This window comes from Sturnus vulgaris, chromosome 26, assembly GCF_052056855.1.
Source record: "Sturnus vulgaris isolate bStuVul1 chromosome 26, bStuVul1.hap1, whole genome shotgun sequence".
NCBI lineage: Eukaryota > Metazoa > Chordata > Aves > Passeriformes > Sturnidae > Sturnus > Sturnus vulgaris.
Genome location: NC_142268.1, coordinates 4,174,128 through 4,196,881, shown reverse-complemented (window position 1 = coordinate 4,196,881; position 22,754 = coordinate 4,174,128). Strand labels below are relative to the sequence as shown.

At 43.4% G+C, this 22,754-nt stretch overlaps 1 protein-coding gene across 3 annotated transcripts in view; it reads right to left on the bottom strand.

Annotated features, from left to right (window-relative positions):
• The window catches only part of AP3D1 (adaptor related protein complex 3 subunit delta 1), a 42,683-nt gene that overhangs the window by 12,276 nt on the left and 7,653 nt on the right, over positions 1-22,754 (bottom strand). For all 3 annotated transcript variants that reach the window (XM_088179209.1, XM_088179210.1, XM_014884392.2), the window contains exons 2-20: positions 16,607-16,702; positions 15,775-15,855; positions 15,130-15,210; positions 13,127-13,234; positions 12,665-12,794; positions 11,200-11,339; positions 10,876-10,949; positions 9,153-9,202; positions 7,458-7,507; positions 7,024-7,072; positions 6,109-6,254; positions 5,290-5,438; positions 4,973-5,203; positions 3,446-3,677; positions 3,091-3,236; positions 2,824-2,965; positions 2,002-2,073; positions 1,190-1,265; positions 224-423 (exon numbers count right to left, since the gene is read on the bottom strand). In XM_088179209.1, the coding sequence (XP_088035335.1) occupies positions 224-423; positions 1,190-1,265; positions 2,002-2,073; positions 2,824-2,965; positions 3,091-3,236; positions 3,446-3,677; positions 4,973-5,203; positions 5,290-5,438; positions 6,109-6,254; positions 7,024-7,072; positions 7,458-7,507; positions 9,153-9,202; positions 10,876-10,949; positions 11,200-11,339; positions 12,665-12,794; positions 13,127-13,234; positions 15,130-15,210; positions 15,775-15,855; positions 16,607-16,702 (2,253 nt within the window). The remainder of the gene's footprint in view (positions 1-223; positions 424-1,189; positions 1,266-2,001; positions 2,074-2,823; positions 2,966-3,090; positions 3,237-3,445; positions 3,678-4,972; positions 5,204-5,289; positions 5,439-6,108; positions 6,255-7,023; positions 7,073-7,457; positions 7,508-9,152; positions 9,203-10,875; positions 10,950-11,199; positions 11,340-12,664; positions 12,795-13,126; positions 13,235-15,129; positions 15,211-15,774; positions 15,856-16,606; positions 16,703-22,754) is intronic.

Here is a 22,754-nt window from a genome sequence, read left to right as displayed (position 1 = left end):
TTTAATGGCTTCAGTGGCAATTTTTGCCTTTTTATGAAAAAAGGACAGTAATTTCTTCCCCTGCAAAGAACAGCCTGGTATCATCTCAGTTATTTCTGAAACAGCTCTGCAAGGCAGCACAGCCCTAGAAGTGCCACATCACAGACTGGCTGCAGTTGTGGGAGCAAAAATCTCTCAAGAGCTGCACACAGATAAATCCCAGACCCCAGCCCCAGGAACTGACCTCTGGCATCTCCTCTGTGATGATATCCACGTGGTGGGCTGGGGCAATGTCCTCCTCACTCTCTGTGTGCAGGGAGTTGTGGCGATGGTGTTTCCCTCTCTTCTCCTTCTTCTGTTTTTTCTTTTTCTTGTCTTTCTCCAGTTTCTGTTTATGCCTTCGCTCTTCCTCCAGTTTCACGTACTGGTCTGACATGGGCATTCCTGGGGAAAGCCAAACTGCCTTCAGGTACAGAGCACATGGACTGAGCACTGGAACACCATGGCAGGAGTGTGCCCTGCTCCTGCTTCCAGCTGGATCCACACCTCCCTGTGCCCCTGCATCACCTCACACAGCCCCCCAGGCACCAGCTTTGCTGTCCACTCATCTCTCCAGAAACAGGACAGAGCTCAATCCCACTCCCTGATTCTTGGCTGCATTACAAGAGCATCCAAACACTGAGATTTTAATGAGAATTGGTAACATTGCTGCTGTACTGACAGCTTTCAGAAAAAAAACTTAAATATTTGCACTTAGAACTCACCCCTTGCAATATAAGGCACTTTATCAACAGCTTTTCAGTGCTGTATCCAACCACTCCTTAGATACACAACTACTTTTGATAACTGAAACAAGATACTCAAACAGTATCTCTACCATTAGATTCTATTTCACATCTCCTGATCACCTCCATCAGGCCTCTCAGATATTTTCAAGGTGACTGCTCCCACACAGAACAGTAGTGGTTCCTCTACATGTTAGAGACCTGGCTGCACAATATTCCAAACACAGAATTATTTCTAATATTATCTTGAAAGGAACTCAGACTGCAAAGTACTATTTTCAAACATAAATTAAGGAGATATATTTAAGACTAATGAAAGTGTGTTCCTTGCCCTTCAAAACCTCAGGTGGAAGTCCAAAGAAGGAATTAAGACTTTTGCTAAATGGAATTTCTTTAATTAAATTTTTAAGATTAGCTGTGCTTACCTGGAACTTTTAATGGGACAGAAAGGTCGATCTGGACCACAGGAATATGTTCCACCCCTGGAGTGTCTTGGTATCGCTGCGAAAAGAGAGATTTCTTATGTTCTGGGCACTGCCAGCACAAATTTCTGTAAACAGGCACATTACAAAACATCAAGCAGTTCAATCCCTTATGTGAACATTTTAAAGAATAGGAATTAAACAGCTTGTTAATAATCCTGATGTGGTAGAAGAGTGTTTTAAAGCCAATTGATAATTATTATAAAGGACCCTACCCTTAGCTACAGTTTTTTAACCCCACTACTGCTCTGAAGAATAATTGCAGCTCTTTGAAGAATTTTTGGTTTGTGTTTTATTGCTAATAACTTGTCACTTCAAAAGATAAATTTGCAGATTGGAGTTGAGGAATATGGGGCAGTCCTTTGGATATAGAGGAAATAAAGGAAGTTCTTTCCCTGAAAAAAGTGTTCAGAGACCACAACAACTTTCTGATCCACAAAACACAGTGTGTGCTCCAGGGTCACCCTCTGCAGGGTTCTGAGTGATGTTGCCATCACCCAGGGCTGGGACAAACTGCACAGACTCTTACAGGCTGCTCTGGGAGTACCAGGTCACTCAGGAGATTCTCAGCACAAATAGGACTTATAAAAACAGTTGTAGGCAGCCATTGCAGCCCACACATTATGAAGTGGTCAGGACTGCAGGGGAAGTATCAGAAATATCACAATGTCCTGGAGGAGGCTGCAGCTCTGATATTCAGGGAGCCTTTACACAGTAACAGCAGAGGCCAGTGAGATGCTGCAATTCAGACTCACCTTCTGAGGGGAAGGAGAGCTTTTAATATAAAATGGGTTGTTTGCCTGTTCTTGTTTCCTGGCTTCTCGACGCTAAAAGCAAAAGAGGATTTGCAGTTACAATGTTTGTTTGGAAGCAAAGATATAAAAGACACCAAAGTGCAAAACAAAAGCTCCCTGGGTTTTTTTTTTTTGTAACAATACATAACTACTGTGAAAAGACTAGAGCAGAGAGCTTGTGTGTGATAAAGCAGCTCTGTGTTAGCAGACATACTAGGATAGAACTGCAGGTACCATTGCTAATTCCCACCCCTGGAAGAGTTCAAGGCCAGGTTGGAAAGGGCTTGGATCAACCTGGGATAGTGGAAGGTGTCTCTGCCCATGGCAGGGGGTGGAATGAGATGAACTTTAGGGTTCCTTCCAACCCAAGCTATTGTATGAAACTGTAACTCATTTTCCTTAGAACACCCTTCTTTGCTTTTTGATTATAGACTAGAGAAAATAACTTCCCAGACATGACTTTCTGATGGCAATTGGAATGTTCCTGTTTTCACTTCTGCAAGGAGAAGTGAAGATTCACATAACAAGAAGTTCTCTCTGTGAAACCACAGAGGTCAGAGGCAGGAAAGGTGGGATCACTGCTGAGCACAATCATGTTGCAGTCATTCACAGAAGCTGCTGAAGCCCATGAGCATCAGCTCACATCAGTGATCAGCTTTCCTGAGCTAAGGAGAACAGAAGGGTTCCCTGGCTACATGGAGAATCCACAGCAGCCCCACTGCTCCAGCACCACTTAGATTACTACTGAATTACGTAGGGAAAAGCATTTTAACATTCACTCACTCTGGCCAGTTCCTCTTCATCTATTTCTGGCTGTCTGTGCCTGGAATGCCTTTGTTCCTCCTCATGAAATATTGTTTTGGGCTTTTCATCTTCAGACTCACTGTCTGATGGAGGCTCATTGATCCAGGCATCGAGGTCCAGGCTAGGAAGAATTGCAGCAAACAAACAGCTTGACTCAGTACCCCTGAGTATTTCACTGTCTCATCATATACTTTGCTTTATTATTTGAAGTTTAAATAAGGGTTTGGGAGAGAGAAGGAACTTTACCCCTCTGGAACAGGCACTTTCTTCTGCGCTTTAGGAGCCACAGGGTTCAGCTCACCAGCAAACAGGGCTATTACTTCCTCAGCTACAGGAACTTCTTTTACTTGTAGCTTCTGAATGTATTTTATCAGCTGCAAGATGCAAGAAGCCTAAAAAAAAAAAAAAAAATTTTAATTTTTAAATTAAATTGTTTTGAGTGCAGATCTTGTTGGCAGTCTTCAGAGATGGCATCAAACTGCAATAAGATCTGAGCTTTGTCACTGATAACAGCTTATAGAAAATGTGCATGGCCACAGAGAACCACAGCTCTACTCCAAGGCTTCCCATGATAAATCCCAAAGTAATTTCATTCTCTTACCCTCTCCTGAACCTCCAGATCTGCACTCTGCACAAACTGAGGCAGGCGCTCGATCATCAGCTGTGTAATTTCCTGAGCTGCTTCCTTTTCCCCAGCCTGCTCCTTCTGCTGCAGGATGGATGCATAGAGCTTCACCATGTTCTGCACATAAACAGCCTGGATGTGGCCTGGCAGGGTTGTCACTTTGGGCCTCAACATTGCTTCCAGGGTTTGGTTTGCTTCCTCAAGGTGTCTAAGGACAGAGTACACAGATGAAAGGCAAGCAGAAATAAAATCCAGCAGGCAGTGCTTAATAGATAAAGGAATATCCATCACAGCACTTTGTTTCAACAGATCTCATGCTCTTAATCAAAGTTATCTGCTCACAATTAAATGAAAGATGCATGAAAAAGTTACTGGATTATTACAAGCAGATAGCTAAAGTTGTTTCTAAGTAAACATGTGATCACACTGGAAAAGAAGAGTATATTCTCTTTTGTCATATGCAGTTTTCTTTGTACATTTTTTTTTAAGAAAATAAAGATCTGAGCTGTACCAGCATTCCCCCAATATCACACTTACAGTGTGAATTTAAACTGGAGCCAGTGTTCAGAGTGGCAATTAGGAGACACCAAACCAGCAGGTAAGAGGAGACTACAGTACCACACCCATCCAATCTACCAGAATAAAAGCTGGGTAACAGCTGTATCCACACATGCAAGACACAAACATCTGTTGAAGCTAAAAAACCGTATTGGTACAAGAACACTGCAAATTGTGCTACCGTGGGCACCAAAATTTTGAGCAAAAAGATGACAACTTTTAATTTCCAAGAAGATGGGGTTCTGCAAAAACCTTTTAACAAGGGCAAAACAGAGAGGAGAGAAAGAACTAATTCAAACATGGTGATTGAACATGTTCCCTATAATATAAATGGGGGTAGACTTTAATGATTAAGGAGTTTCTTCAATATCTTAAGATCTAACAGATTATACCTACAATACCAGAAGGATCCAAAGCTGTTGGAGAGTGTCCAGAGTTCTCCTCTGGGACAGGAGCCCAGGAAGGGCTGGAGCTGTGCCAGGGCTTGGCATGGAGCTCAGGGAAAGGTTGTTCCCCCCGAGGGTGCTGGGCACTGCCCAGGCTCCCCAGGGAATGGTCCCGGCCCCAAGGCTGCCAGAGCTCCAGGAGCGTTTGGACAGCGCTCTCAGGGATGCTCAGGGTGGGATTGTTGGGGGGTCTCTGCAGGGACAGGGGTTCAACTCAGTGATCCCTGAGGGTCCCTTCTGACTCAGAATATTCTGGGATTCTGTGATTCACTACTATGGCTTCCTGCATGAGTGAGCAAGGCTGGAGAGACAGGAAAAATGACCAGATAATTAAAATTGTCTTGACTAGAAAGAGCAGAGGAGTGGATAGTGTGAGAGAGCAAGAGAAAAACAAATCACTTTGGTGGCATTAAGCTACATACTCTGAACCAGCCTTCTCTCAAAAACACATTTCAGCGACCAAAAGCTTTGCCCAAAAGCTGCCCCTCCCATCACTCACTCGGAGAACTCTCCACAGATCCAGGCAGCAGCATAGAGCACCTCACAGATGCCGTTCCTCTGGGTGTTGCTGGCGATGAGGTGGGCGTTGTCCAGCAGCATGGCCATCTGTGACACTGCAAACTTGCGGATGGCTTTCACCCTGATGGCCACATCCAACATCTGCGCCGCGATCAGGTGCCCGTGCCTCGTGCCCTCCAGCCGGGTCAGCTCCACCAGGATGCTTATGTACCTGTGGACAGGGGAAAGGATGGGGACATCAGAGGACAGCCCTGCATTACCTGTGGGATGAGCCCCAGGGCAGCTGAAAGCACTGACCATTCAAAGTTTGTGATGTATTGGTAATTGGACTGGCTGCAGATGTCGATGATTTTGGTCAGCAGCTCATCTCGGTATGTCGTCCCTTCAGCCTTATCCACGTGAATCATCAATTTCTTCACAATCTCCATCAAGTTCTTCTTGGAGACCTGTTAAAGAGGTGGTGAAGGGCTCAGTCACTTTCCTACACAGCCAAGTCCTTCCAGTTCCAGTAAAGCAGCTGCTGGCTCTTTGCTGGACCTGTATCATAACCACCTCTGTGGGCCTTAATCCAAAACTGAGTTTTTGTTAAAAAAGAACCAGCACAAGTTTCAAGGTGTTTAAAACAAGACTGGTTGGGGTACTTAGTGCCATGGCCTGGCTGACAAGTGGTGTTAGGTCATAAGTAGGATTTGATGACCTCCAAGGCTTTTTCCAACCCAGATGATTCTATGATTTTTGCTGTGGGAGAGTTGAGGATCAGAATTACTATCAGCAATATCGAAATCCAAGAGAAAATGAATCTTCTACTGCCAGATTAGAAAGTTTAAGAGTTTAAAACATGCTTGCTTATAAAGGAAACAAATTTAGGAGTGATTAACATAACAGAATGGATTTCAAAATGGGCCTGAACTGAGAAACTCCATCCAGTCTGAATCAGAATTTTTAAAGCCCTCATGCTGAGCCAGATATTTTACTTCTCCACAGTGCCAGAAAAGATATGGGAGTTGTTATCAAAAGTCTACTGTGGAGCGGGCAGAGAAAGTTTCATGTTTTCCTTAACCATCACCCTCCTAAAGGGTCAGGGGGGCTGCAGAGGAAATAAATGTAGGAACATACCATGCCATAGAGGAGATCTAAAGCTCTGAGTCGGATGGACTCGTCTTTATCATCCAAACATTGGAGAATGAGATCCTTGTGAGACTGAACTGACTTGGGGTGTGTTTTCAGGATTTTGGACATAGCTAACAGTCCCAGGTACTTCACTGTGAAAGACAAAATAAAACTTCTTTCCAAATATAGAAACACTGTTTTGTGCTAAGCACGAAATCTTAAAGCTGGTTTCAGCAGAAGCACTTGGTATCGAAATCCTTGAATAAAAATCTGTGATTACAAAAAGCATTTTTGAGAATGGTGAATCACAGACTACAGTCTTTAATTTCATAATCCCATAGACAGATAAGCAATTATATATATAACACTCATCAGGGTCTTCCTGCACCTCAAGTTTTATCATTGATTGAAAAATACGCATTTAATAAATAGAAAAGCTGCTTGAGAACAGGCATCCTGAGGTGAACACAGCTTTACAGGCACTGAAGGTTGGTGTGTAACAGTCTTGTCCTCAAGGGGAAAAATTCAAATGGCAGGAAAGAGAGCTGCACAAAAGAAAAATTTCCCAGTACTCTTTGCAGTCAGTAAAGTAAGTCAACACTCTTGCATTTTACTATTATGCTCACTGTGCTGAAAATAGCTGTCACTGCTTGCAAAGCAGCCAGTCTATAAACAGGGAAATCCCAGAGCATGGAAAGAACTGGTTTAGATTTACAAGACCACAAACAGCAGTAATAATTACTATCATTTGTTTTTTAAAAATATTATTATAAAGAAGTGCTCACCATCAAAAATTATTTCCATATTAAACTCCCCAGCAACTGTTTACACCAGGCACTACAAAACCCCCTCTGAGGCTGCTGCAGCATCTCCCCAGTGCTTGGGGGCCAACAGCTCCATGAAGACAAGCACCATACTTACAGTTCTGGTCAGAATCTTCTATCAATATCCTCAACTTCTGCACACAAAGCTGGAAAAAAACCACCATTTATTACATGTTTTAGTTTTAAGTCTTAATGGAGTTTACTCAATACACAAGGAAGTATCTGACCAAGACCTGAGGTCTCCAGGTGAGAGGGTTTTGGTGCATTAATAGATTCCAAACAAAAGGAACTTCTGTATTAGTGTACTGATAGCAGGAGAAGAGAGTCAGGAAAACTCTCAAACTCTGCATTTTAGAGTCAATTAAGTAGGAGAATTTATATAGGAAATGCTCAAGTCTGCAGGATTGCACAGTGAGAGCACTTCACAGGGAGCTACTGCTGTAACTCCTGGCACAAACACAACCCCATTTCCCCAGCCCTTGGGATCCCAGAGCAGAGCAGAACAAAGAGCCCCCAAATGCAGAGTCCCACCTGGATACTGGCGCTGTGGTTGGGCATCCCCGAGGACAGAGAGATCAGAACTGAAACAGAAGCACAAATTCCAGTCACTATTTCTGTGCTGGGAGAGACTGCAACAACACCACCCAACAGCCCACAGCTAGCTCAGCTCTCAGGGAAAGGTGCTAATTATTGTTTGTCTGTTTGCCTGGACTTCTGGGGGTCTGGAGGGAGAAGGTTGTGACATGAATTTACAGTTTCATATACCATAACAGTAATAATAAGAGGGCAGGAAAAAAGTGTAAAGGTGGAAACAGCTACAACAGCCAGGTCAAAGCTGCTCTTCTTTGCTCTCACTAAGGTTTATTTCACTGACATCATGTAGCAGTCAAGGCTGTTAATATGTGAGCAGCTACTGCACAGCTGCATTTTCAGTTGTGTATGCAATGGGCTGCAGCAACAGATCCTGGAGTTTAACGTGATTAGATTGGAGCTTTAATTAAGCCAGCCATTGTTGATTATATGGGACACTTGAAAGCTCTGGCAGCACACAGCCCCACTGCAGGAAAGGTGGGCTCAGCCTGGTAACTGCAGGTGGCACAGCACAGCCAAGACAAGCCCAGCTGTGCCCGAGCAGTGCCAGGTGCCACCCTCTGTCCCTGCAGGGAAAGGGCTGTGCTGGACACTGTCACCTCCAGAGCTGGCAGGTGCCACCCTCTGTCCCTGCAGGGAAAGGGCTGTGCTGGACACTGTCACCTCCAGAGCTGGCAGGTGCCACCCTCTGTCCCTGCAGGGAAAGGGCTGTGCTGGACACTGTCACCTCCAGAGCTGGCAGGTGCCAGGTGCTCCTCTGGTGTTTCAGGGCTCCTTTGTTGGCTCTGAGTCTGACATCACCACCCCTGAGGTGTCCTGGGTGGGTGAATTCCCTCTCTACCCACAGGATGATCCCACAGATCTCAGGGAAGGCCACTCTCACCCACAATGGAATTACTCTGTGTTATTTTCCCTCCCATCATGATTCCTCATTTCCCTGAAGGAATGAAGGAACACTCAGTGAGTGACAGATCTCTCTTCCCTCTCTGAACTGACCCAGCACAGCAAGTTCTGCACCATTATCCAAAGTATCCACAGGAGACAGACAGACCAACTGTGAATGTCAATAACCCTCTGCTCCACACTCTGATAGGAAAAGTGCCAAGCATGAGCTGTAACTCTGTGTTATCCCTTTTTGCCTTTGTTTTCTCTCACCCTCCCAGTTATGGAGTTCATATCCCTTCCCCAGAAACTGAAACTGCCAATCAGTAACTCCAATTGCCTCCTCTAAGGAATTACACCCCATTTTTAAACTGCAAAGTTGCAAATTTAAAAAAAAAAAAAAAAGTCTGATCTATCATCACATAAGAAAACTTGGCAAAGAGACATCACTCTTGTTTTAATTCTATTGCTGTTAGTATATTTTGTAGTTGTAGCAACATTTAGGATTTGGCATATAAATAATCTCATTGTCTGTACGTGGTTTCAGCCTTCAGCAAACACAACACAGCTGTAGTGACTGTGCCTCACCCACTGACAACAAAAGATTTCAGCCCCACAGAAACACCAAGTCTGCCAGGAGACTTACTGCATTATAAAATACATTAAGTTAAAGAAAAAAGGTTTAGAGGTGGTGTTAGTTGATGACAAAGTTCATTGTGTTTTTTTTTCTAGGTTCCAAATTTCAGTTCTCACCTGCTATTACTGTGTTCACACATTCATATAAGAGAGACATGGCTGAGGTGCTGAAACAGAAATCAAGTATATTAAATAAGGAATAAACCAGCACATCTTGAAGAGTTGTCAGCACTATCTTGGAGCTAGTTAGCACCTTGAACTTCACAAGACATTGTCAGTATTCTGCTCCATATCCCTTCAAACAGATGAAATGATTCTCACTTGAAAACTGTTGGGAGGAGGAATTTTTAAATAAATGTTTAAAAACCCAAAAATCTTCCTGGAAATGCACCAAATAAGAGCACTGTGACACAAGGAATACGGAAGGAAGTGGTTACTCAAAGTCCAGCACCAGTCACAAAATACTGAAGCAATCTTGTCCAAGAATCAAATTAAATCCTCTGCCCAAGATCAAAAATTGATGACAAGGCAGATGGAGAAACTCAGGGCTCTCTGCAGCCAATGAGTCACGCCCCAGCAGCAGAGGCTTGGGATGCAGGACCACACTTCCCATCCTTGGAAGTCAGCAACTGATTTCCAGTGTTCCATTTTCCCCAAAACCCAGATTCCAGGCTGCTTGTGCCAGCTGAACACACAGACAGTGCAGTTCTGAGGACTGCAGAGGTCCTTCCAAAGCCTGCTCTGTACAAGAAGGAAACAGGAAAAACCTCCCAAGCCCCAGAGGGGTGAGCTCCAAGTGCAGGGTACCCAGGGAAGGAGCACAGCTCCTGCTGCCCTGAGGGTCAGCCTGGGATGCTGAGAACAAACACCAACAGCTCAGCGTGCTGGGACTCAATATGAGAGCCAAAGTGACTGAATGGAGACCAAGCCAAAGAGGAGTCAGTCCTCACAACTCAATTACTAATGTGGGAGCTGGGGAGAGGAGTAGGATTGTCCATTTTCCTGCTTTTACTGGTGGGTTGTATCTATTTGTTACTGCTGACAACAACTAGGCTGGAGTCACCTGGGTGCTGGTCTGCTTTGAGCCTGCCTTAAAGGAATGAGGATGGGCAGAAATCACCTGGCTAGAGCTGCTCTCAACAGATATCTGCTTAAAACCTTGCTCTGTCACATGAAAAGAAATCAACTTTTTCACTCAACTCCTGCATAAGATCACACTTTCTTTTCATAACTGGGAGAATCCATGTATTCCCTCCAAGGCATTATTTTCTGATTTCTGTCTAGAATTGGAACCACTACACCACCACAAACCAGCATTAACAAGGGACAAGGAAGTAACTTCAACGTTATTTCATCTACATTTGGAACATACATATTATAAGAACCTCTTTCAAAACATATCTGAACTGCCAAATGCATGAGAAAGGGCTTTAACATATTCCTCGTCATGTTTTGGTGGGTAAGGCACTCCCAGAAGTCAGGAATCAAATGTGAATAGGAGAGGCAAGTGCACAGCTGAGCCTTTTTTAAGCCAGAATTTTTATACATCCTCCACAGTCATCTCTGGCTTGAAATGCAGTGAAAGGAAAGCAAATTACTCCAATTTTCATGTATCCTTTGGAGGAATTCATGCTGACAGTCAGATACCCAGAGACTTTCCTTTAAGGCATTTTACCTCACTCAGGAAACAACCCTGATCTAAGATTATCTTTTGATACTTGAAGCCAATATACCAAAAATCAAGAAAAATTTATAAAATGCACCCTCACCCCTGCTATTAACCCACCCAGCAGGTCCTCCCCCAGTCCTGACTGAACAAGGCAGGATTTGTCACACATACCTGTGGATGAGGTTGGTCAGGGGCTCAATCAGTTTCTTTCCCAGTCTTGGTTCTAATGGAGTAAGAGCACCAAACTATTCAAAGAGAAGAACAGTGAGTTAATAGCTGCTTTTCAGCAGCTTTAAAACACTATGGAAATTACAGCTGCTTGTATTTAAACCAAGCTATATTAACATATTTTTCTCTTTGGTTACATTCACAAACATTAGGAGATACTGCTGGTTTCTTTTTATTCAGAATGAATGGTAACTATGCCTCCCAGCAAGAAATCCATTTTCACACCCATTTTCACCTAATCCTGTAAACAAAAAGCAGAATACTTGCCAGTTTTATAATTTTAATGAGAACCCAATTATTGGTTGACGACGTCATCAGCTTGAAGAAGAGGGGAGCAAGGGAAAGGTAATTTTTGGGATTGCGTCGAGCCAGCTCACAAATAACATTTACTGCAGCAGACTGCACACCTGGGGAAAACAAGTGGGAAAAGCACAAATCCCATCAATGCCTTCATTGGAATTGAAATTTCTGGTGCAGAACCCCCACAGCAAAAGCAGCTGAAGCTTCAGACCTGCGTGTCCAATGGTTTGGCCTCATTCCCAACCCTGAGGCAGGAAAATAAATACAGGGATGCAAAAGCAAACTGAGAAAGGGTTTTATTTAATTCTGGCTATTTTCTAATATAGCAGCAAGCCAGGTATCTGCTTTGGGTCCAGCATGACAAAAACCAGCACATCCCTGTCCTGGACTGTGGAGAGCTTTGTGGGACACAAATCAATAATCAATAATTACCCACCAGAAAGTTTCCAATCACTCTTGACTTCTCTGATATGTATTATTTAAAAATGTTTAAACACAGAACAAAAATAACAATTCCTTAAACAATCTGACTGGACACATTCACTCCCTTCTCATTACTCGGCCTCTTACATGGGTTGCTGCCAGTTTGGAATCTTTTAGTCTAGACAGGCTGGGTGTCCTAGCAGAGAGCAAACCTTCTCTCCACAAAGCATAACAATTTCTTCCTCTCTCTGCAGGTGAGGGATTTTGCTTTCTTTAATAACACTGTCCCTAGAAGATGAATATTCCATGCCCACAATAAAACAGTCCAGGAAATGCAATTACATTTCTCCTTGTAATTGCAGATACAAATCTGCAATTTGAGATAGAGATAAGATACACAACATATACAGAATTCCTAAAACAAGTGTTTTGGTGCAGTGAGAACACCAGCACCTCCTGAAGACTGAGCAAAAATGTGAATATGATACAGAACAATTGCAGATTTCCTATGCTGCTGCTGCTGACCTGCACTGACACAGTACTGAGGGGCCCAAAGAGCAGTCTGAATTCCAATAAATAAAAAATACACTAAGGGATGTTAAATCATTTTAAGTGTTTTCCAGTGCAAGTCAATAGCTGCAGCTTGCTAAAAAATCACAGGAAGTAACAAAACCAGAACCCCAAACCTTGAAATCAACTGAAATATTTTCAATAGGCAAGTTCAGTAAGCAACAAATCAGGAAACTTTAAGGTGCTTTGTCCATTAAGGTTTAACCCACTGATACATTTTCAGTAGCTTTGGGTTTGAAGAAATGGACATTTTAAAGAACATATTTTTAATATGGCAACACCTGTCAAAACTCTCCTATGCTCACCTACCCTGGGAACAGGTGAGTCAGTGCCCAAAAGATGATTACAGCATTTTTCACGTATTCTTGTCTCCACAAGCTCTAAAAGCACATGGACCTCCACGTGTGGGAGCAGAAGGAATTCACTAAAATCCACTCACCGGGATCTGGGTCTTCAAGTTTCTCTTTAAGGCGAGGAAATGCAGGACGGAGGGACTCTGGGTACTTCAAAAAAACTTTGTACATGATTAACACTGCCTTCTTCCTGATGTAAGGCTTTGTGTGAGACATCTGTTAACAAAACAACTGCAGTCAGGCTCTGAGCACATCTGTTTGCAGAGCTCCCATGCTCACACTCCTGTCACCAAAACTCTTCCTGGGAGACTCAACTGCTTTTTGAAAACTCAGCTTTGAGACAGGAGCAGAATATGTTATCACCAACACTAATGAATATATTTCAAAGTGATCCTCTTGATCTAACTAAGGGCTGTAAAAGCTCCCCAGAACTCCCACAAGAATGAAGCAGCAGTTTTCACATGTATCAGTTCTAAATTTAAGATATTTACCAGATCTGAATGACTTAACATTCTATACTTAAAGTTATTTCAACCTTATCAACTCACCAATGTCATGATGTCATTTGCCAAGTCCCTGGCAAGATCTGGAGTAACAAAACAGGACAAGCCAGTCAGTGCAACTCCAGTATCATACTGGTTAGGGCTACTGAGATCCTAAAAAAAGAGAAACACACTCAAAAATTTAAGATCACACAGGATTGTCAAGAAACAATTTCCTCAGACTAATTTTATTCATTGAACATAAATGAAGCAGAGCTTCTGCTCCATGGGAATATTTATCAACTACTAACACCCACTAAAGTACAGCCAGCCTGGGCTTGAATAATGGGCACGAGGAACCAGAATTAAACAAGAGATGGATGACTGCAACATAAAAGCAATCAGAGATTGCACCTTGGTGGTGTTTTAGGAATGGAAACAGTCCTTAAACTCTCATTACAGGATCACAAATATATTTAAAATTTATATATTTATGAAGTATATATAGTTAATGTTTGTGATCCTATAATCAGAATTCAAGAACTATTTCCATAGTTTGTTGGTTTTTTTTTTTTAAGTCCTATTTTTTTGGACTTGAAAAAGCCCTGCTAAATTCAATTCCAAGTGCCATCAACTTCACTGGGAACAAGCACTCTTGGTGAGCAGTGTCTCACCTTAATTAAGTAGAGAAATGAGATTATTCTTGTCCCAAGTTGCTGCAGCACCACAACTTCCAGTCCACAAAGACAGGACACAAATGATGTGTGTGGAACACATTTATTGGTCAGGTTTCCTTGGATCTATTTGTAGCATCCTACCCAGCCCCCCATAGCCTTTCGGGTCTTTCTAAGCTTAAGTCACTTAACCATAGTAAAAATTAATCGCTGAGACTATAAATTGTGTATCAGAAACACAAACAGGAAGAAGCTGAGCAGAGCATTCCCACATGGACTGCTGAATTGGGAGTCCAGATTCACGTGGACACTGAAGCTGCTTCAGGAGAGCTAAACATAGTCAGGCCTTTGGGGTTCTGTGCCATTTGCATCTCATTAAAAACCTGCTGCAGGTGGTGGGAAATGAGAGTCTACTTGAAGAATAATGAGCAAAAAAACTGCAATTCATCCTGACTTTAATATATTTTGAGAACTGATAAATCCTTCAAATCTCAAGCTGTTGGATCAATGAAACATGAAAAGGCATAAAGGAAGATGCTTTTAAGTAAAAACTTGGGCACAAAGTAGAAGTAGCCATTAAGTGACTGAAATTTGGTAAAATAAAAAGTGTCCATAATAAAGACAATAGATATTCACATTCAGCTAGCAGAGTTCAAAGGATAAAGGGAAAAGCACTAGTTCTTTAGGGAAGATACTGGATAACATCCCACTGCTCTTTTTTAAGCAAGGAAAACACATTTTAGTTCCTCAGATGGTAAAAATGTAGGCACATATTGTACTGGATTAATCAAGTTTTAAAGCAGTGATACTTAAAAAATCAAAGTGAAGAGCTTAAAAAAAAAACCCTAACTTCAAGAATGGGAAAACTATGGTGCAAACCAGTAACTAAGTGATCAATCTCTATGAAAATGAATACACTACACACAGGGGTACATGAACACAGAACAAAACTTTCCATACACTCTTCACCATTTTTACACCCAATTCTACCAGAGAAGACAAAGTCTGGTCTGGAATAACAGACAAAAAGAACTCACAAGTAGAAATGTTGTGGAGCCATGTCACTCCTGAGCCACTGCTCATTTCACTTCAGGAATGGGGACATTTTCCCTGCCTGTTACATTCTTATAAGCACTGCCTAGAGACCAGCAAAGTTATTTCTGTCACCATTCTCTGTGCTGAACAAACACAGAGCTGGTATGAGGCAGCACGGGGAGGGCTGTGCACAGCCCCTGAGTGTTTCATTAATCCCTCAGTTTGTGGAATGACAGGAGACTTCAAATCAAGAATTCTACTTCAACACCTCAATATTCCTAATGGAGACATACTCAGTACAGATGTGAAATTACAAATAGAAAGAGAATGCAAGAAAAAAATGAAGACTTGAACATTTACCTTTCGGATCTGATTAGTTGTCAGCATAATGACATCAGTCCCTTCATGAAAGCACTGGGAGGCAGCCAGGTACCCAATGCGCTGGGAAAAGGCAAGGAGGAAAACAAGGTTTGTTTTTCAAGTCAATTTAGACAATGCTGAGGTGGAAAATAACTGGTGGCTTTATAGGCAATATTAAAAAGATGAACAAGTAGGTTTGTATAACAGAAGAGGCATGAGAGGGTTCATATCAAGAAAGAATAAATTCAGACAAGTAATGTTCTACAGATAATTTATCTGTCTTAGGTGTAATAAAACCACCTTCATCTTCTCTATTTTGTGACAACACAGTTCAGTGACCACAAAGCAGCAGAAATAAAGTAGGATTGTCTACTACACATTAATTTTGTGTTGACTCCTGAGTTTCAGGTATAAAGGCCCAGTTTGAAATAATTCCTTAGGAAGTGACATTCCACCCTGTTATTTGAAAAAGGGGTGCAACAGAACATGAAACCAATCTTTCAAGAAAAATTATAAAACTACTACAAAATAAAAGGTGCCTGCTACTAGGAATCTCAGGTGTCTTCACATAAAAACACCCTGGCTTTTCACAAAAGGTATCCTGGCTTGGCCAGGACAGAGAATTTGCATTTACAGAGAACTCACCTTGAACGTAAACTTGGAAGCACTCATAACTTCAATAATGTTGAAAGCAGCCCAGCTGATGTCATAGCCCAGCATCTGTAACTGTGAGCAGAGAAGCCAAAATAAACTTCTGAAATAAGAGACTCAAGAAAATAGGTCAAAACACCTCCCAAAATTGAAGATGCATCAGGAGTCTGAAAGTGATGCTGGAAGACATCACAGGTTTATGAGCAGTGTTACAAGTTTTAAACAGCTTGCATTAGTTCCAGGGTGCCCAGAGCAGCTGTGGCTGCCCCTGGATCCCTGGCAGTGTCCCAGGCCAGGCTGGACAGGGCTTGGAGCAGCCTGGGACAGTGGAAGGTGTCCCTGCCCATGGCAGGGGTAGCACTGGATGGGCTTTAAGATCACTTCAAATCCAAATCATTCTGTGATTCTATGATATGCAGTTATATAAGCACTGATTTTTTTTAATAAAAACCATAACAGAACCACAAAAAATTCTTTCCCAATATTTCTGTCTTCTCCTTGTCAACAAAGGATTGAGCAAAGAGAAACAAACCCAGTTTCAAGTGCTCATGTCACTATGTCGTAAAAACCAATCCAGTTGAAAACAATTTCTTTTAACTTGTTTGTTTTAAATGAGATTCACTTCCTGACCCATCACAATAAAATCCAATTGTACCGAACAGAGCAGGAACTTGCAGCCTCTGACGTCAGAGCTGGGGGACTGCTGTCCCCACAGCCTGCACACAGAGCAGGGTGAGAGCAGCACCCAGACCCCAGGCTGGCTTCAGAGCAGCAGGAAATAACAGAGGGCAGCTGCAGGTCCCTGGGATCCCAGCACGGCACTTACATAGGTCAGTTTGCACACTGCGTTTGCCTTCACTGCGATGTTGTCCTGCTTCAGCTCCTGCTTGATCTCATCGATGCACTGCGAGATGTATTTTGCCTGAGGAAAACAAACAATTTGAGCTCCTCTGCCAGTTTCTCAAGTTTCCAGCACGTTCGTGGGGAGAAGCAGCAGGACTCAGCATTTGCAAGCACCAATGGCACACACATGTTATTTAATAAGCACTTAATTCTGACAAAATTACTTATTAAAAAAACCCACCACAATTCCGTTACAAAACCAGAAGCATGAGATGTTTCTTTGGTGGTTGCCCCTTTTGCCTCTCCCTCACAATTACACGACTCACTCCAAAGCTCTAGATTCCAAAATCTGCAAACATGAAGTTGCTCAATGGAGACTGAGTAGGCAGAGGTCTGAACAAAAGCAGAGTTCACCATTGCTAGAAAGCTCGACGTCAGAGAACTCCCACTCATTCCATGGCAAGAAGAAACTGTCAAACACTCTCAGCAGCCCACAAATGAAAGGTGAGTGATGAAAACACTGAGTGTGTTTCACCCCACGTTTGGACACGCTGCCAATGATGACACTGTGGGTGTGCACCCACAACACCATGCCTGGAGGGACACAGCACCAAGCTTGGATGGGTCACAGGTGCTTCCTGGATCCCCCAAAGCCATGGAAAATTCCATGGAAAGTCATGAATCCCCTCTCTGGTTCTCAACTTACATGAGCCCTTTGGTCATTTCCACATTTTGATAAGTAACAGTTATTTATATGAATTTCTCAGCAATTCAAAGAGCCAAATGTCACAATGTTTACATTTAAATATTGGTGCTTCACATCTTTCCAAGCAATCACATCTGTGCTTGTGGGAAGGACGTGGTAAACATGTGATTTTAAATTATCTGTACAGATTTTAATTTATAAGCAGAATTTGCTCAGCCAAAGACTCTTCCAGTCCACAATTAATTATTATTTAAGTACTGAAGGCATCAGCTACAGCAATCATGAAAATTTAAACGCAAAGAAATAATCTCTCTTTTCAAAGCCATGCATGCAGCAGGGTATTTCACATTCCTAACAGCCAGAGGAACCAGGTCAGAACCCAATTACCTAATCCCTGCCTGAATGCCACCACCTTCCTCCAAAATGATTTTTCAACATAGAAGTCTACTGGCCTGACTTAAAACGACATTTTTTTCCCCTTTACACTAATTTTTTATGCATTAATGCAACCATTTTTCAGTTTTTTGCAAATGTCCTGGAGTGACACTCACTATTCAAGTCACAAAAGTTTGCTGCTAGAAGAAAGTGGGTGGAGAATGGATGGAGAGCAGCCCTGGGGAGAAGGATTTGGGGCGTTGGTGGTGAGAGGCTCAACCTGCCCCGGCCATGGGCACTGACCCCAGAAACCCCCCCTGTGCTGGGCTGAGCCCCCAGCGTGGGCAGCAGGGCAGGGGGGGATTCTGCCCCTCTGCCCCGCTCAGGTGAGACCCCACCTGCAGAGCTGCCCCAGCCCTGGGGAACAGCAGCAGGAGGACGTGGAGCTGCTGGAGCCAGGCCAGAGGAACCACGGAGATGCTCCAAGGGCTGGAGCCCCTCTGCTCTGGGGACAGGCTGGGAGAGCTGGGGGTGTTTAGCAGACAAACGAATGAACTTGAAGGAATTTAAGAGATTCCTAAATGCCTGTGTTTGGGATAGAAATACTGTCTTTACAGTGGGAAGTCTCATGTTAAGGGAGGGCACTGTAAATACCAAACAACCCTTTTCTGCACACAGATCCCTTCTGTTCTCCTGGATACAGGTGAGTGAATCACATCTGCCAAAACTGGAGATGGCATCACCCCCAAACACTTAACACTGTAGTGACCACGTGAATTAACCCAGAAGCAGATTTGGGATTCTAAACCCTTCACCTGAGAGTGATTCAGGTCCTGACAACTCACACTGGAAGTTTAAACTCTGAGCATAACCCCCCAAAAAAAACCTTCTGAGGGTAGAAAATAAATACTTCATCAAATATGCTGAAAGAGTGACTTACACAACATGCAACTGATCCACAAACATATTGTACTTGGACTTGAATATTTTATACCCACAGAAGATCACACAGGAACAGTGTCACAGAATCCTTCACGTGTGTATCTTGTTGCCACATCCTGGGCAGTGAGGCCAGTGATGGTTCTCAAGGCAGAAGAACACTGACACACAGATTCTCAGTCTTTACATCCATAACCAAAAGCCTCACTTGTTTCCCACTGCATCCATCCCCAAACTATTCAAACATTAGCTTAAGCCTCCTGGCAACCTCTTCAGAGTTAAACACAACCCACTGTGTGGGCAGGACAGGGGGGAAAAAATAGAGTACAGGGAATTTCAGTAGTGTCCAGCCCAGCACAGATGAACACAGGCTCCAAAGTCACCAGCCCCAACATCCCACAGGGAAATCCCTGCCTACCAGTTAGTCTGGCTTCTGGAAAAGCATATTACAGAACTCAGAATCAGATCTGCAACTGAAAAAAAGGGATTAGAGAGAGCAGAAAGAAGCCCTTCCAAACCAGCTGTGCTTCAAATCCCAAAACACTCCAAGGAATGACAGGCACTATATATAGAAAGCTTTACAGGATCAGCAGGTATTAACTTTTTGTTAATCCTGTGGAGCAGCACTTCCATGAATGAGCAATATGAGAAAAACTGATCTATTCAGGCTCCCTCCTAAATCTGAAAGCCAAGCACCACACCCGGCTGGATGTGCTGCCACATTTCACACCCACAGAACTGGGAGGGATCCTGCAGGTGGGAGCGGATCCTCAGCGAGGCTCTGGCTCAGGGAACGCTGACCTGGGCACAGGACCTGCACCAAAGCACCTCCCCTGACCCACAGCCCCCACGAGCTGCTCAGTGGGGTCACACCACACAGCAAAAGGCAAAACAACCACTTGATGTAATGAAAAAAATTGTAGCCACTCAGCAAGGCCTAAATATTTGGAGGAACAAAGAACCCCTCACATTTACATAATGATACCCAGATTTTTTTGCTGTATCTTGCCCAGCACTGATTATGTTTTTGTATAAATCCTTCTAATATAGAATTTCCTAGTGTGGTAATTAAAACCAAATATTTCCAAGATATAACTAGCTCCATTTTTCCTTAATGTTTTTGAGGTCCCATGAATCACAGAATCATTAAGATTGGAAAAGCCCTGGAGGATCAACAAGTTCAACAGTTGTTAATCCAGCACCATTCATCACTAAAACATGTCCCCAAATGCCACATCCACATGGCTTTTTGAATACTTCCAGGAATGGTGACTCCACCACTGCCCTGGGCAGCCCCTTCCAAAGCCTGACCACCCTTTCTATGAAGCAAGTTTTCCCAATATCCAATCAAAACCTCATATGGCCCAGCTTGAGGCCGTTCCCTCTCCTCCTGTCCCTGTTCCCTGGAGCACAGCCCGACCCCCCCGGCTGTCCCCTCCTGTCAGGGAGTTGTGCAGAGCCACAAGGGCCCCCCTGAGCCTCCTTTTCTCCAGCCTGAGCCTCCCCAGCTCCCTCAGCCTCTCCTCACCACACTTGTGCTCTAGTCCCTGCCCTGGACACTTTCCAGCCCCTCAATGTCTTTTTTATCATGAGGGGCTCAAACCTGACCCCAGGATTCAAGATGGGGCCTCAGCAGTGCCAAGAGTTCATTTATGCTCCCAGTATTCATTACAATATCAATATATTTCTTAGCTATCAATTCCCTACTAGTTGTGTGGCAGTGTAAGTTGCAGTTTTGTGTTGGTGGCTCACACTGTGCCCAGTTGACTGAGGAGCATTGCTAAGCACCAGCATTTACAGCCAATGGCCCGGCCAGCAGGGGGAGGACAGGCAGAGCCACGAGGCACAGGAACCGTCAGGAGGAAAGGTGGCAGCAGGGGCAGAGCTGCCTGCCAGCAGCACCGCTGAAGGCTCTGAGAGCAGCAGGCAAGGAGCTAAGGCTCTCTTCTATTCCTCGGTGAAAAGGCTCCTTAATGAAACGCTATAGCAATCACTCTGGGAAGTGTTCTGTCTCCCAAGGAGCATTACTGGAACACCCTGGAGCAGCCCAGCTAAAACCCAAGTGAAGTCTGCAGATGTGAGCAGCGAGTACTCAACAAAGCTGTGACAACAGTCACAACGGCATTTCTCAAAGTATGTCACCCATGAGATGCTGCAATATTTAATATCCATTAACAAAATACACAAGCTGTTTTTTAAAACAAGCCCAAATTCCTCAAGAATTCCAAGATCTCACCTAGAAAATATGTGCATTTAAATGAATGTGAGTGGCTAAAATAAGAAAGAAGGCATCATGAATCAAAGACACAGTCCCTTTGAAATGGAAGGCAGAAGGGGACAGTGGGTCATGGTAATAAGCCAAAAATGTCATTTTATAGGATTTTTCATTTCCCAGCCATATTTTTTTACTTGACTTTGAAAAACACTAAATCTTTATTCTGAGCCAAGACAGAACTTAGGATTTGCTGACAATTTCAGAGAGGCTCACAAAAGACTTACCTTTCCCAAGCAAGCAGTATGTGAAGTTAAAAAAAAACCACTAATCCGTACAACAATTACATTCCTAAGAAATGTGATTCTCCATGCTGTGCTTTCTTTCATTACCTGACAGAACACACTAGTGATGGGGATGGAGATCACTGCAGAACCTTTACACTAAATTTAATCATGTAAACTCATTTCCAGTAGTCTTTAGGAAGATGTATTTCCACCTCAGCCAAAAGCCACCTTCTAAACCCAAGAGAAGGCAAACTCACATTCCTACCACTTTGGGTTGCAGCTCAGAAAACCAAATGCACTTGATTTGAGATTCAAACCTGTCACTGCAACATCCAAGTTCTTCCATCCAGATGAAAGAGCAAAATGTCAGTGAACATTAGTTCCTATTTCTCTTGTGCTTCCAGGGTAAAATATAGTGTTTTAAGGAAAGAATTACTAACAGTGAATGCCACAAGGAGCAAGATATTTTCTGATATGCCTGAAACTACATCACAGTAAAACAGAAATGTTTGGAATACTTAGAACATCAAAATAAATGAGCACAAAATGCAACACTTCCTTTGTTTTAAGTACTATCAGATTTATCAGTTTTTTGGCAGGACTTTGAGATGAACTCCATGAGATCATGTTGAGCACAAGCACATGATGGTCTCACATGAGAGGAAGATGCTCACTGCTGCAACTTCATAACATGACCAGGATGCTCAACACCACAGGCAGTCACACCACAAGACCCCCTGTGGAGGTGAAGGAACCTTCAGGCCTGTCGGTGCTTCAGGCAGCAGAGCCCATTCCCAGCACAGAGGAGCTGCCAGCTCCTGACTCTGAAAGAAGGCTGGGAAGAAATATTTGTCACTTGCCAGGCTTCTCTCACACCCCCAAAAGCAGCACTTGATGTCAAACACCACGGAAGCAGTGACAGAACACCTCCAGCGTTTGCAGCACCTGGACACGATGTACCATGACAGTACTGAATGAATCAAAGTAACAGACAAGGGCATTAAAGAGCAAACTGTGCTATTTTCTACTGACTTGGACACAGCATTAGAGATCAACATATTCCACGTTAATTTCCATAAAAATACCGTATTATTTCAATACTGTAGAAAAAGCTATTTGAGATAAATAACAGGATCTTGTGTTAGGGCTACTCCATGGCTGGACAGAAAGAATTTCAAGGCACGTGCTCCCACACATGCTCCTCACAAGTAACTTCACCAAAACCATGGCAAAGCAGCTGAGCACAGAACAGGACCAGCAGTGAGTGGGAAGCTGCACAATGCTCATCTTGATGGGTTTGCAGCAGCCCGAGTCCAGCAGTGCAGAGGGCACTCAGCTGCAACAAAGAGCTCAGGAAACTGAAAGGCATTTTCATAAAGCCAAGCTTCTCTTTCACTGAGCTGCTGATAAACAGCATTGCTGTACATGTTTTAACATGCCTTAGCTTTGTCCTTGCTACCCAGCTTTCCAGGGATTTACTGGCTCATCCTGAAGGAGACTTAAGATCCCAGCCCAATGTGCTGTTGTGAGTGACAGCACCAGAGGCACGAGGCTCTGCTGGGTCGTTTGCAGCAGACTTCTATATTATTTATTAGAAACACGATGCATTACC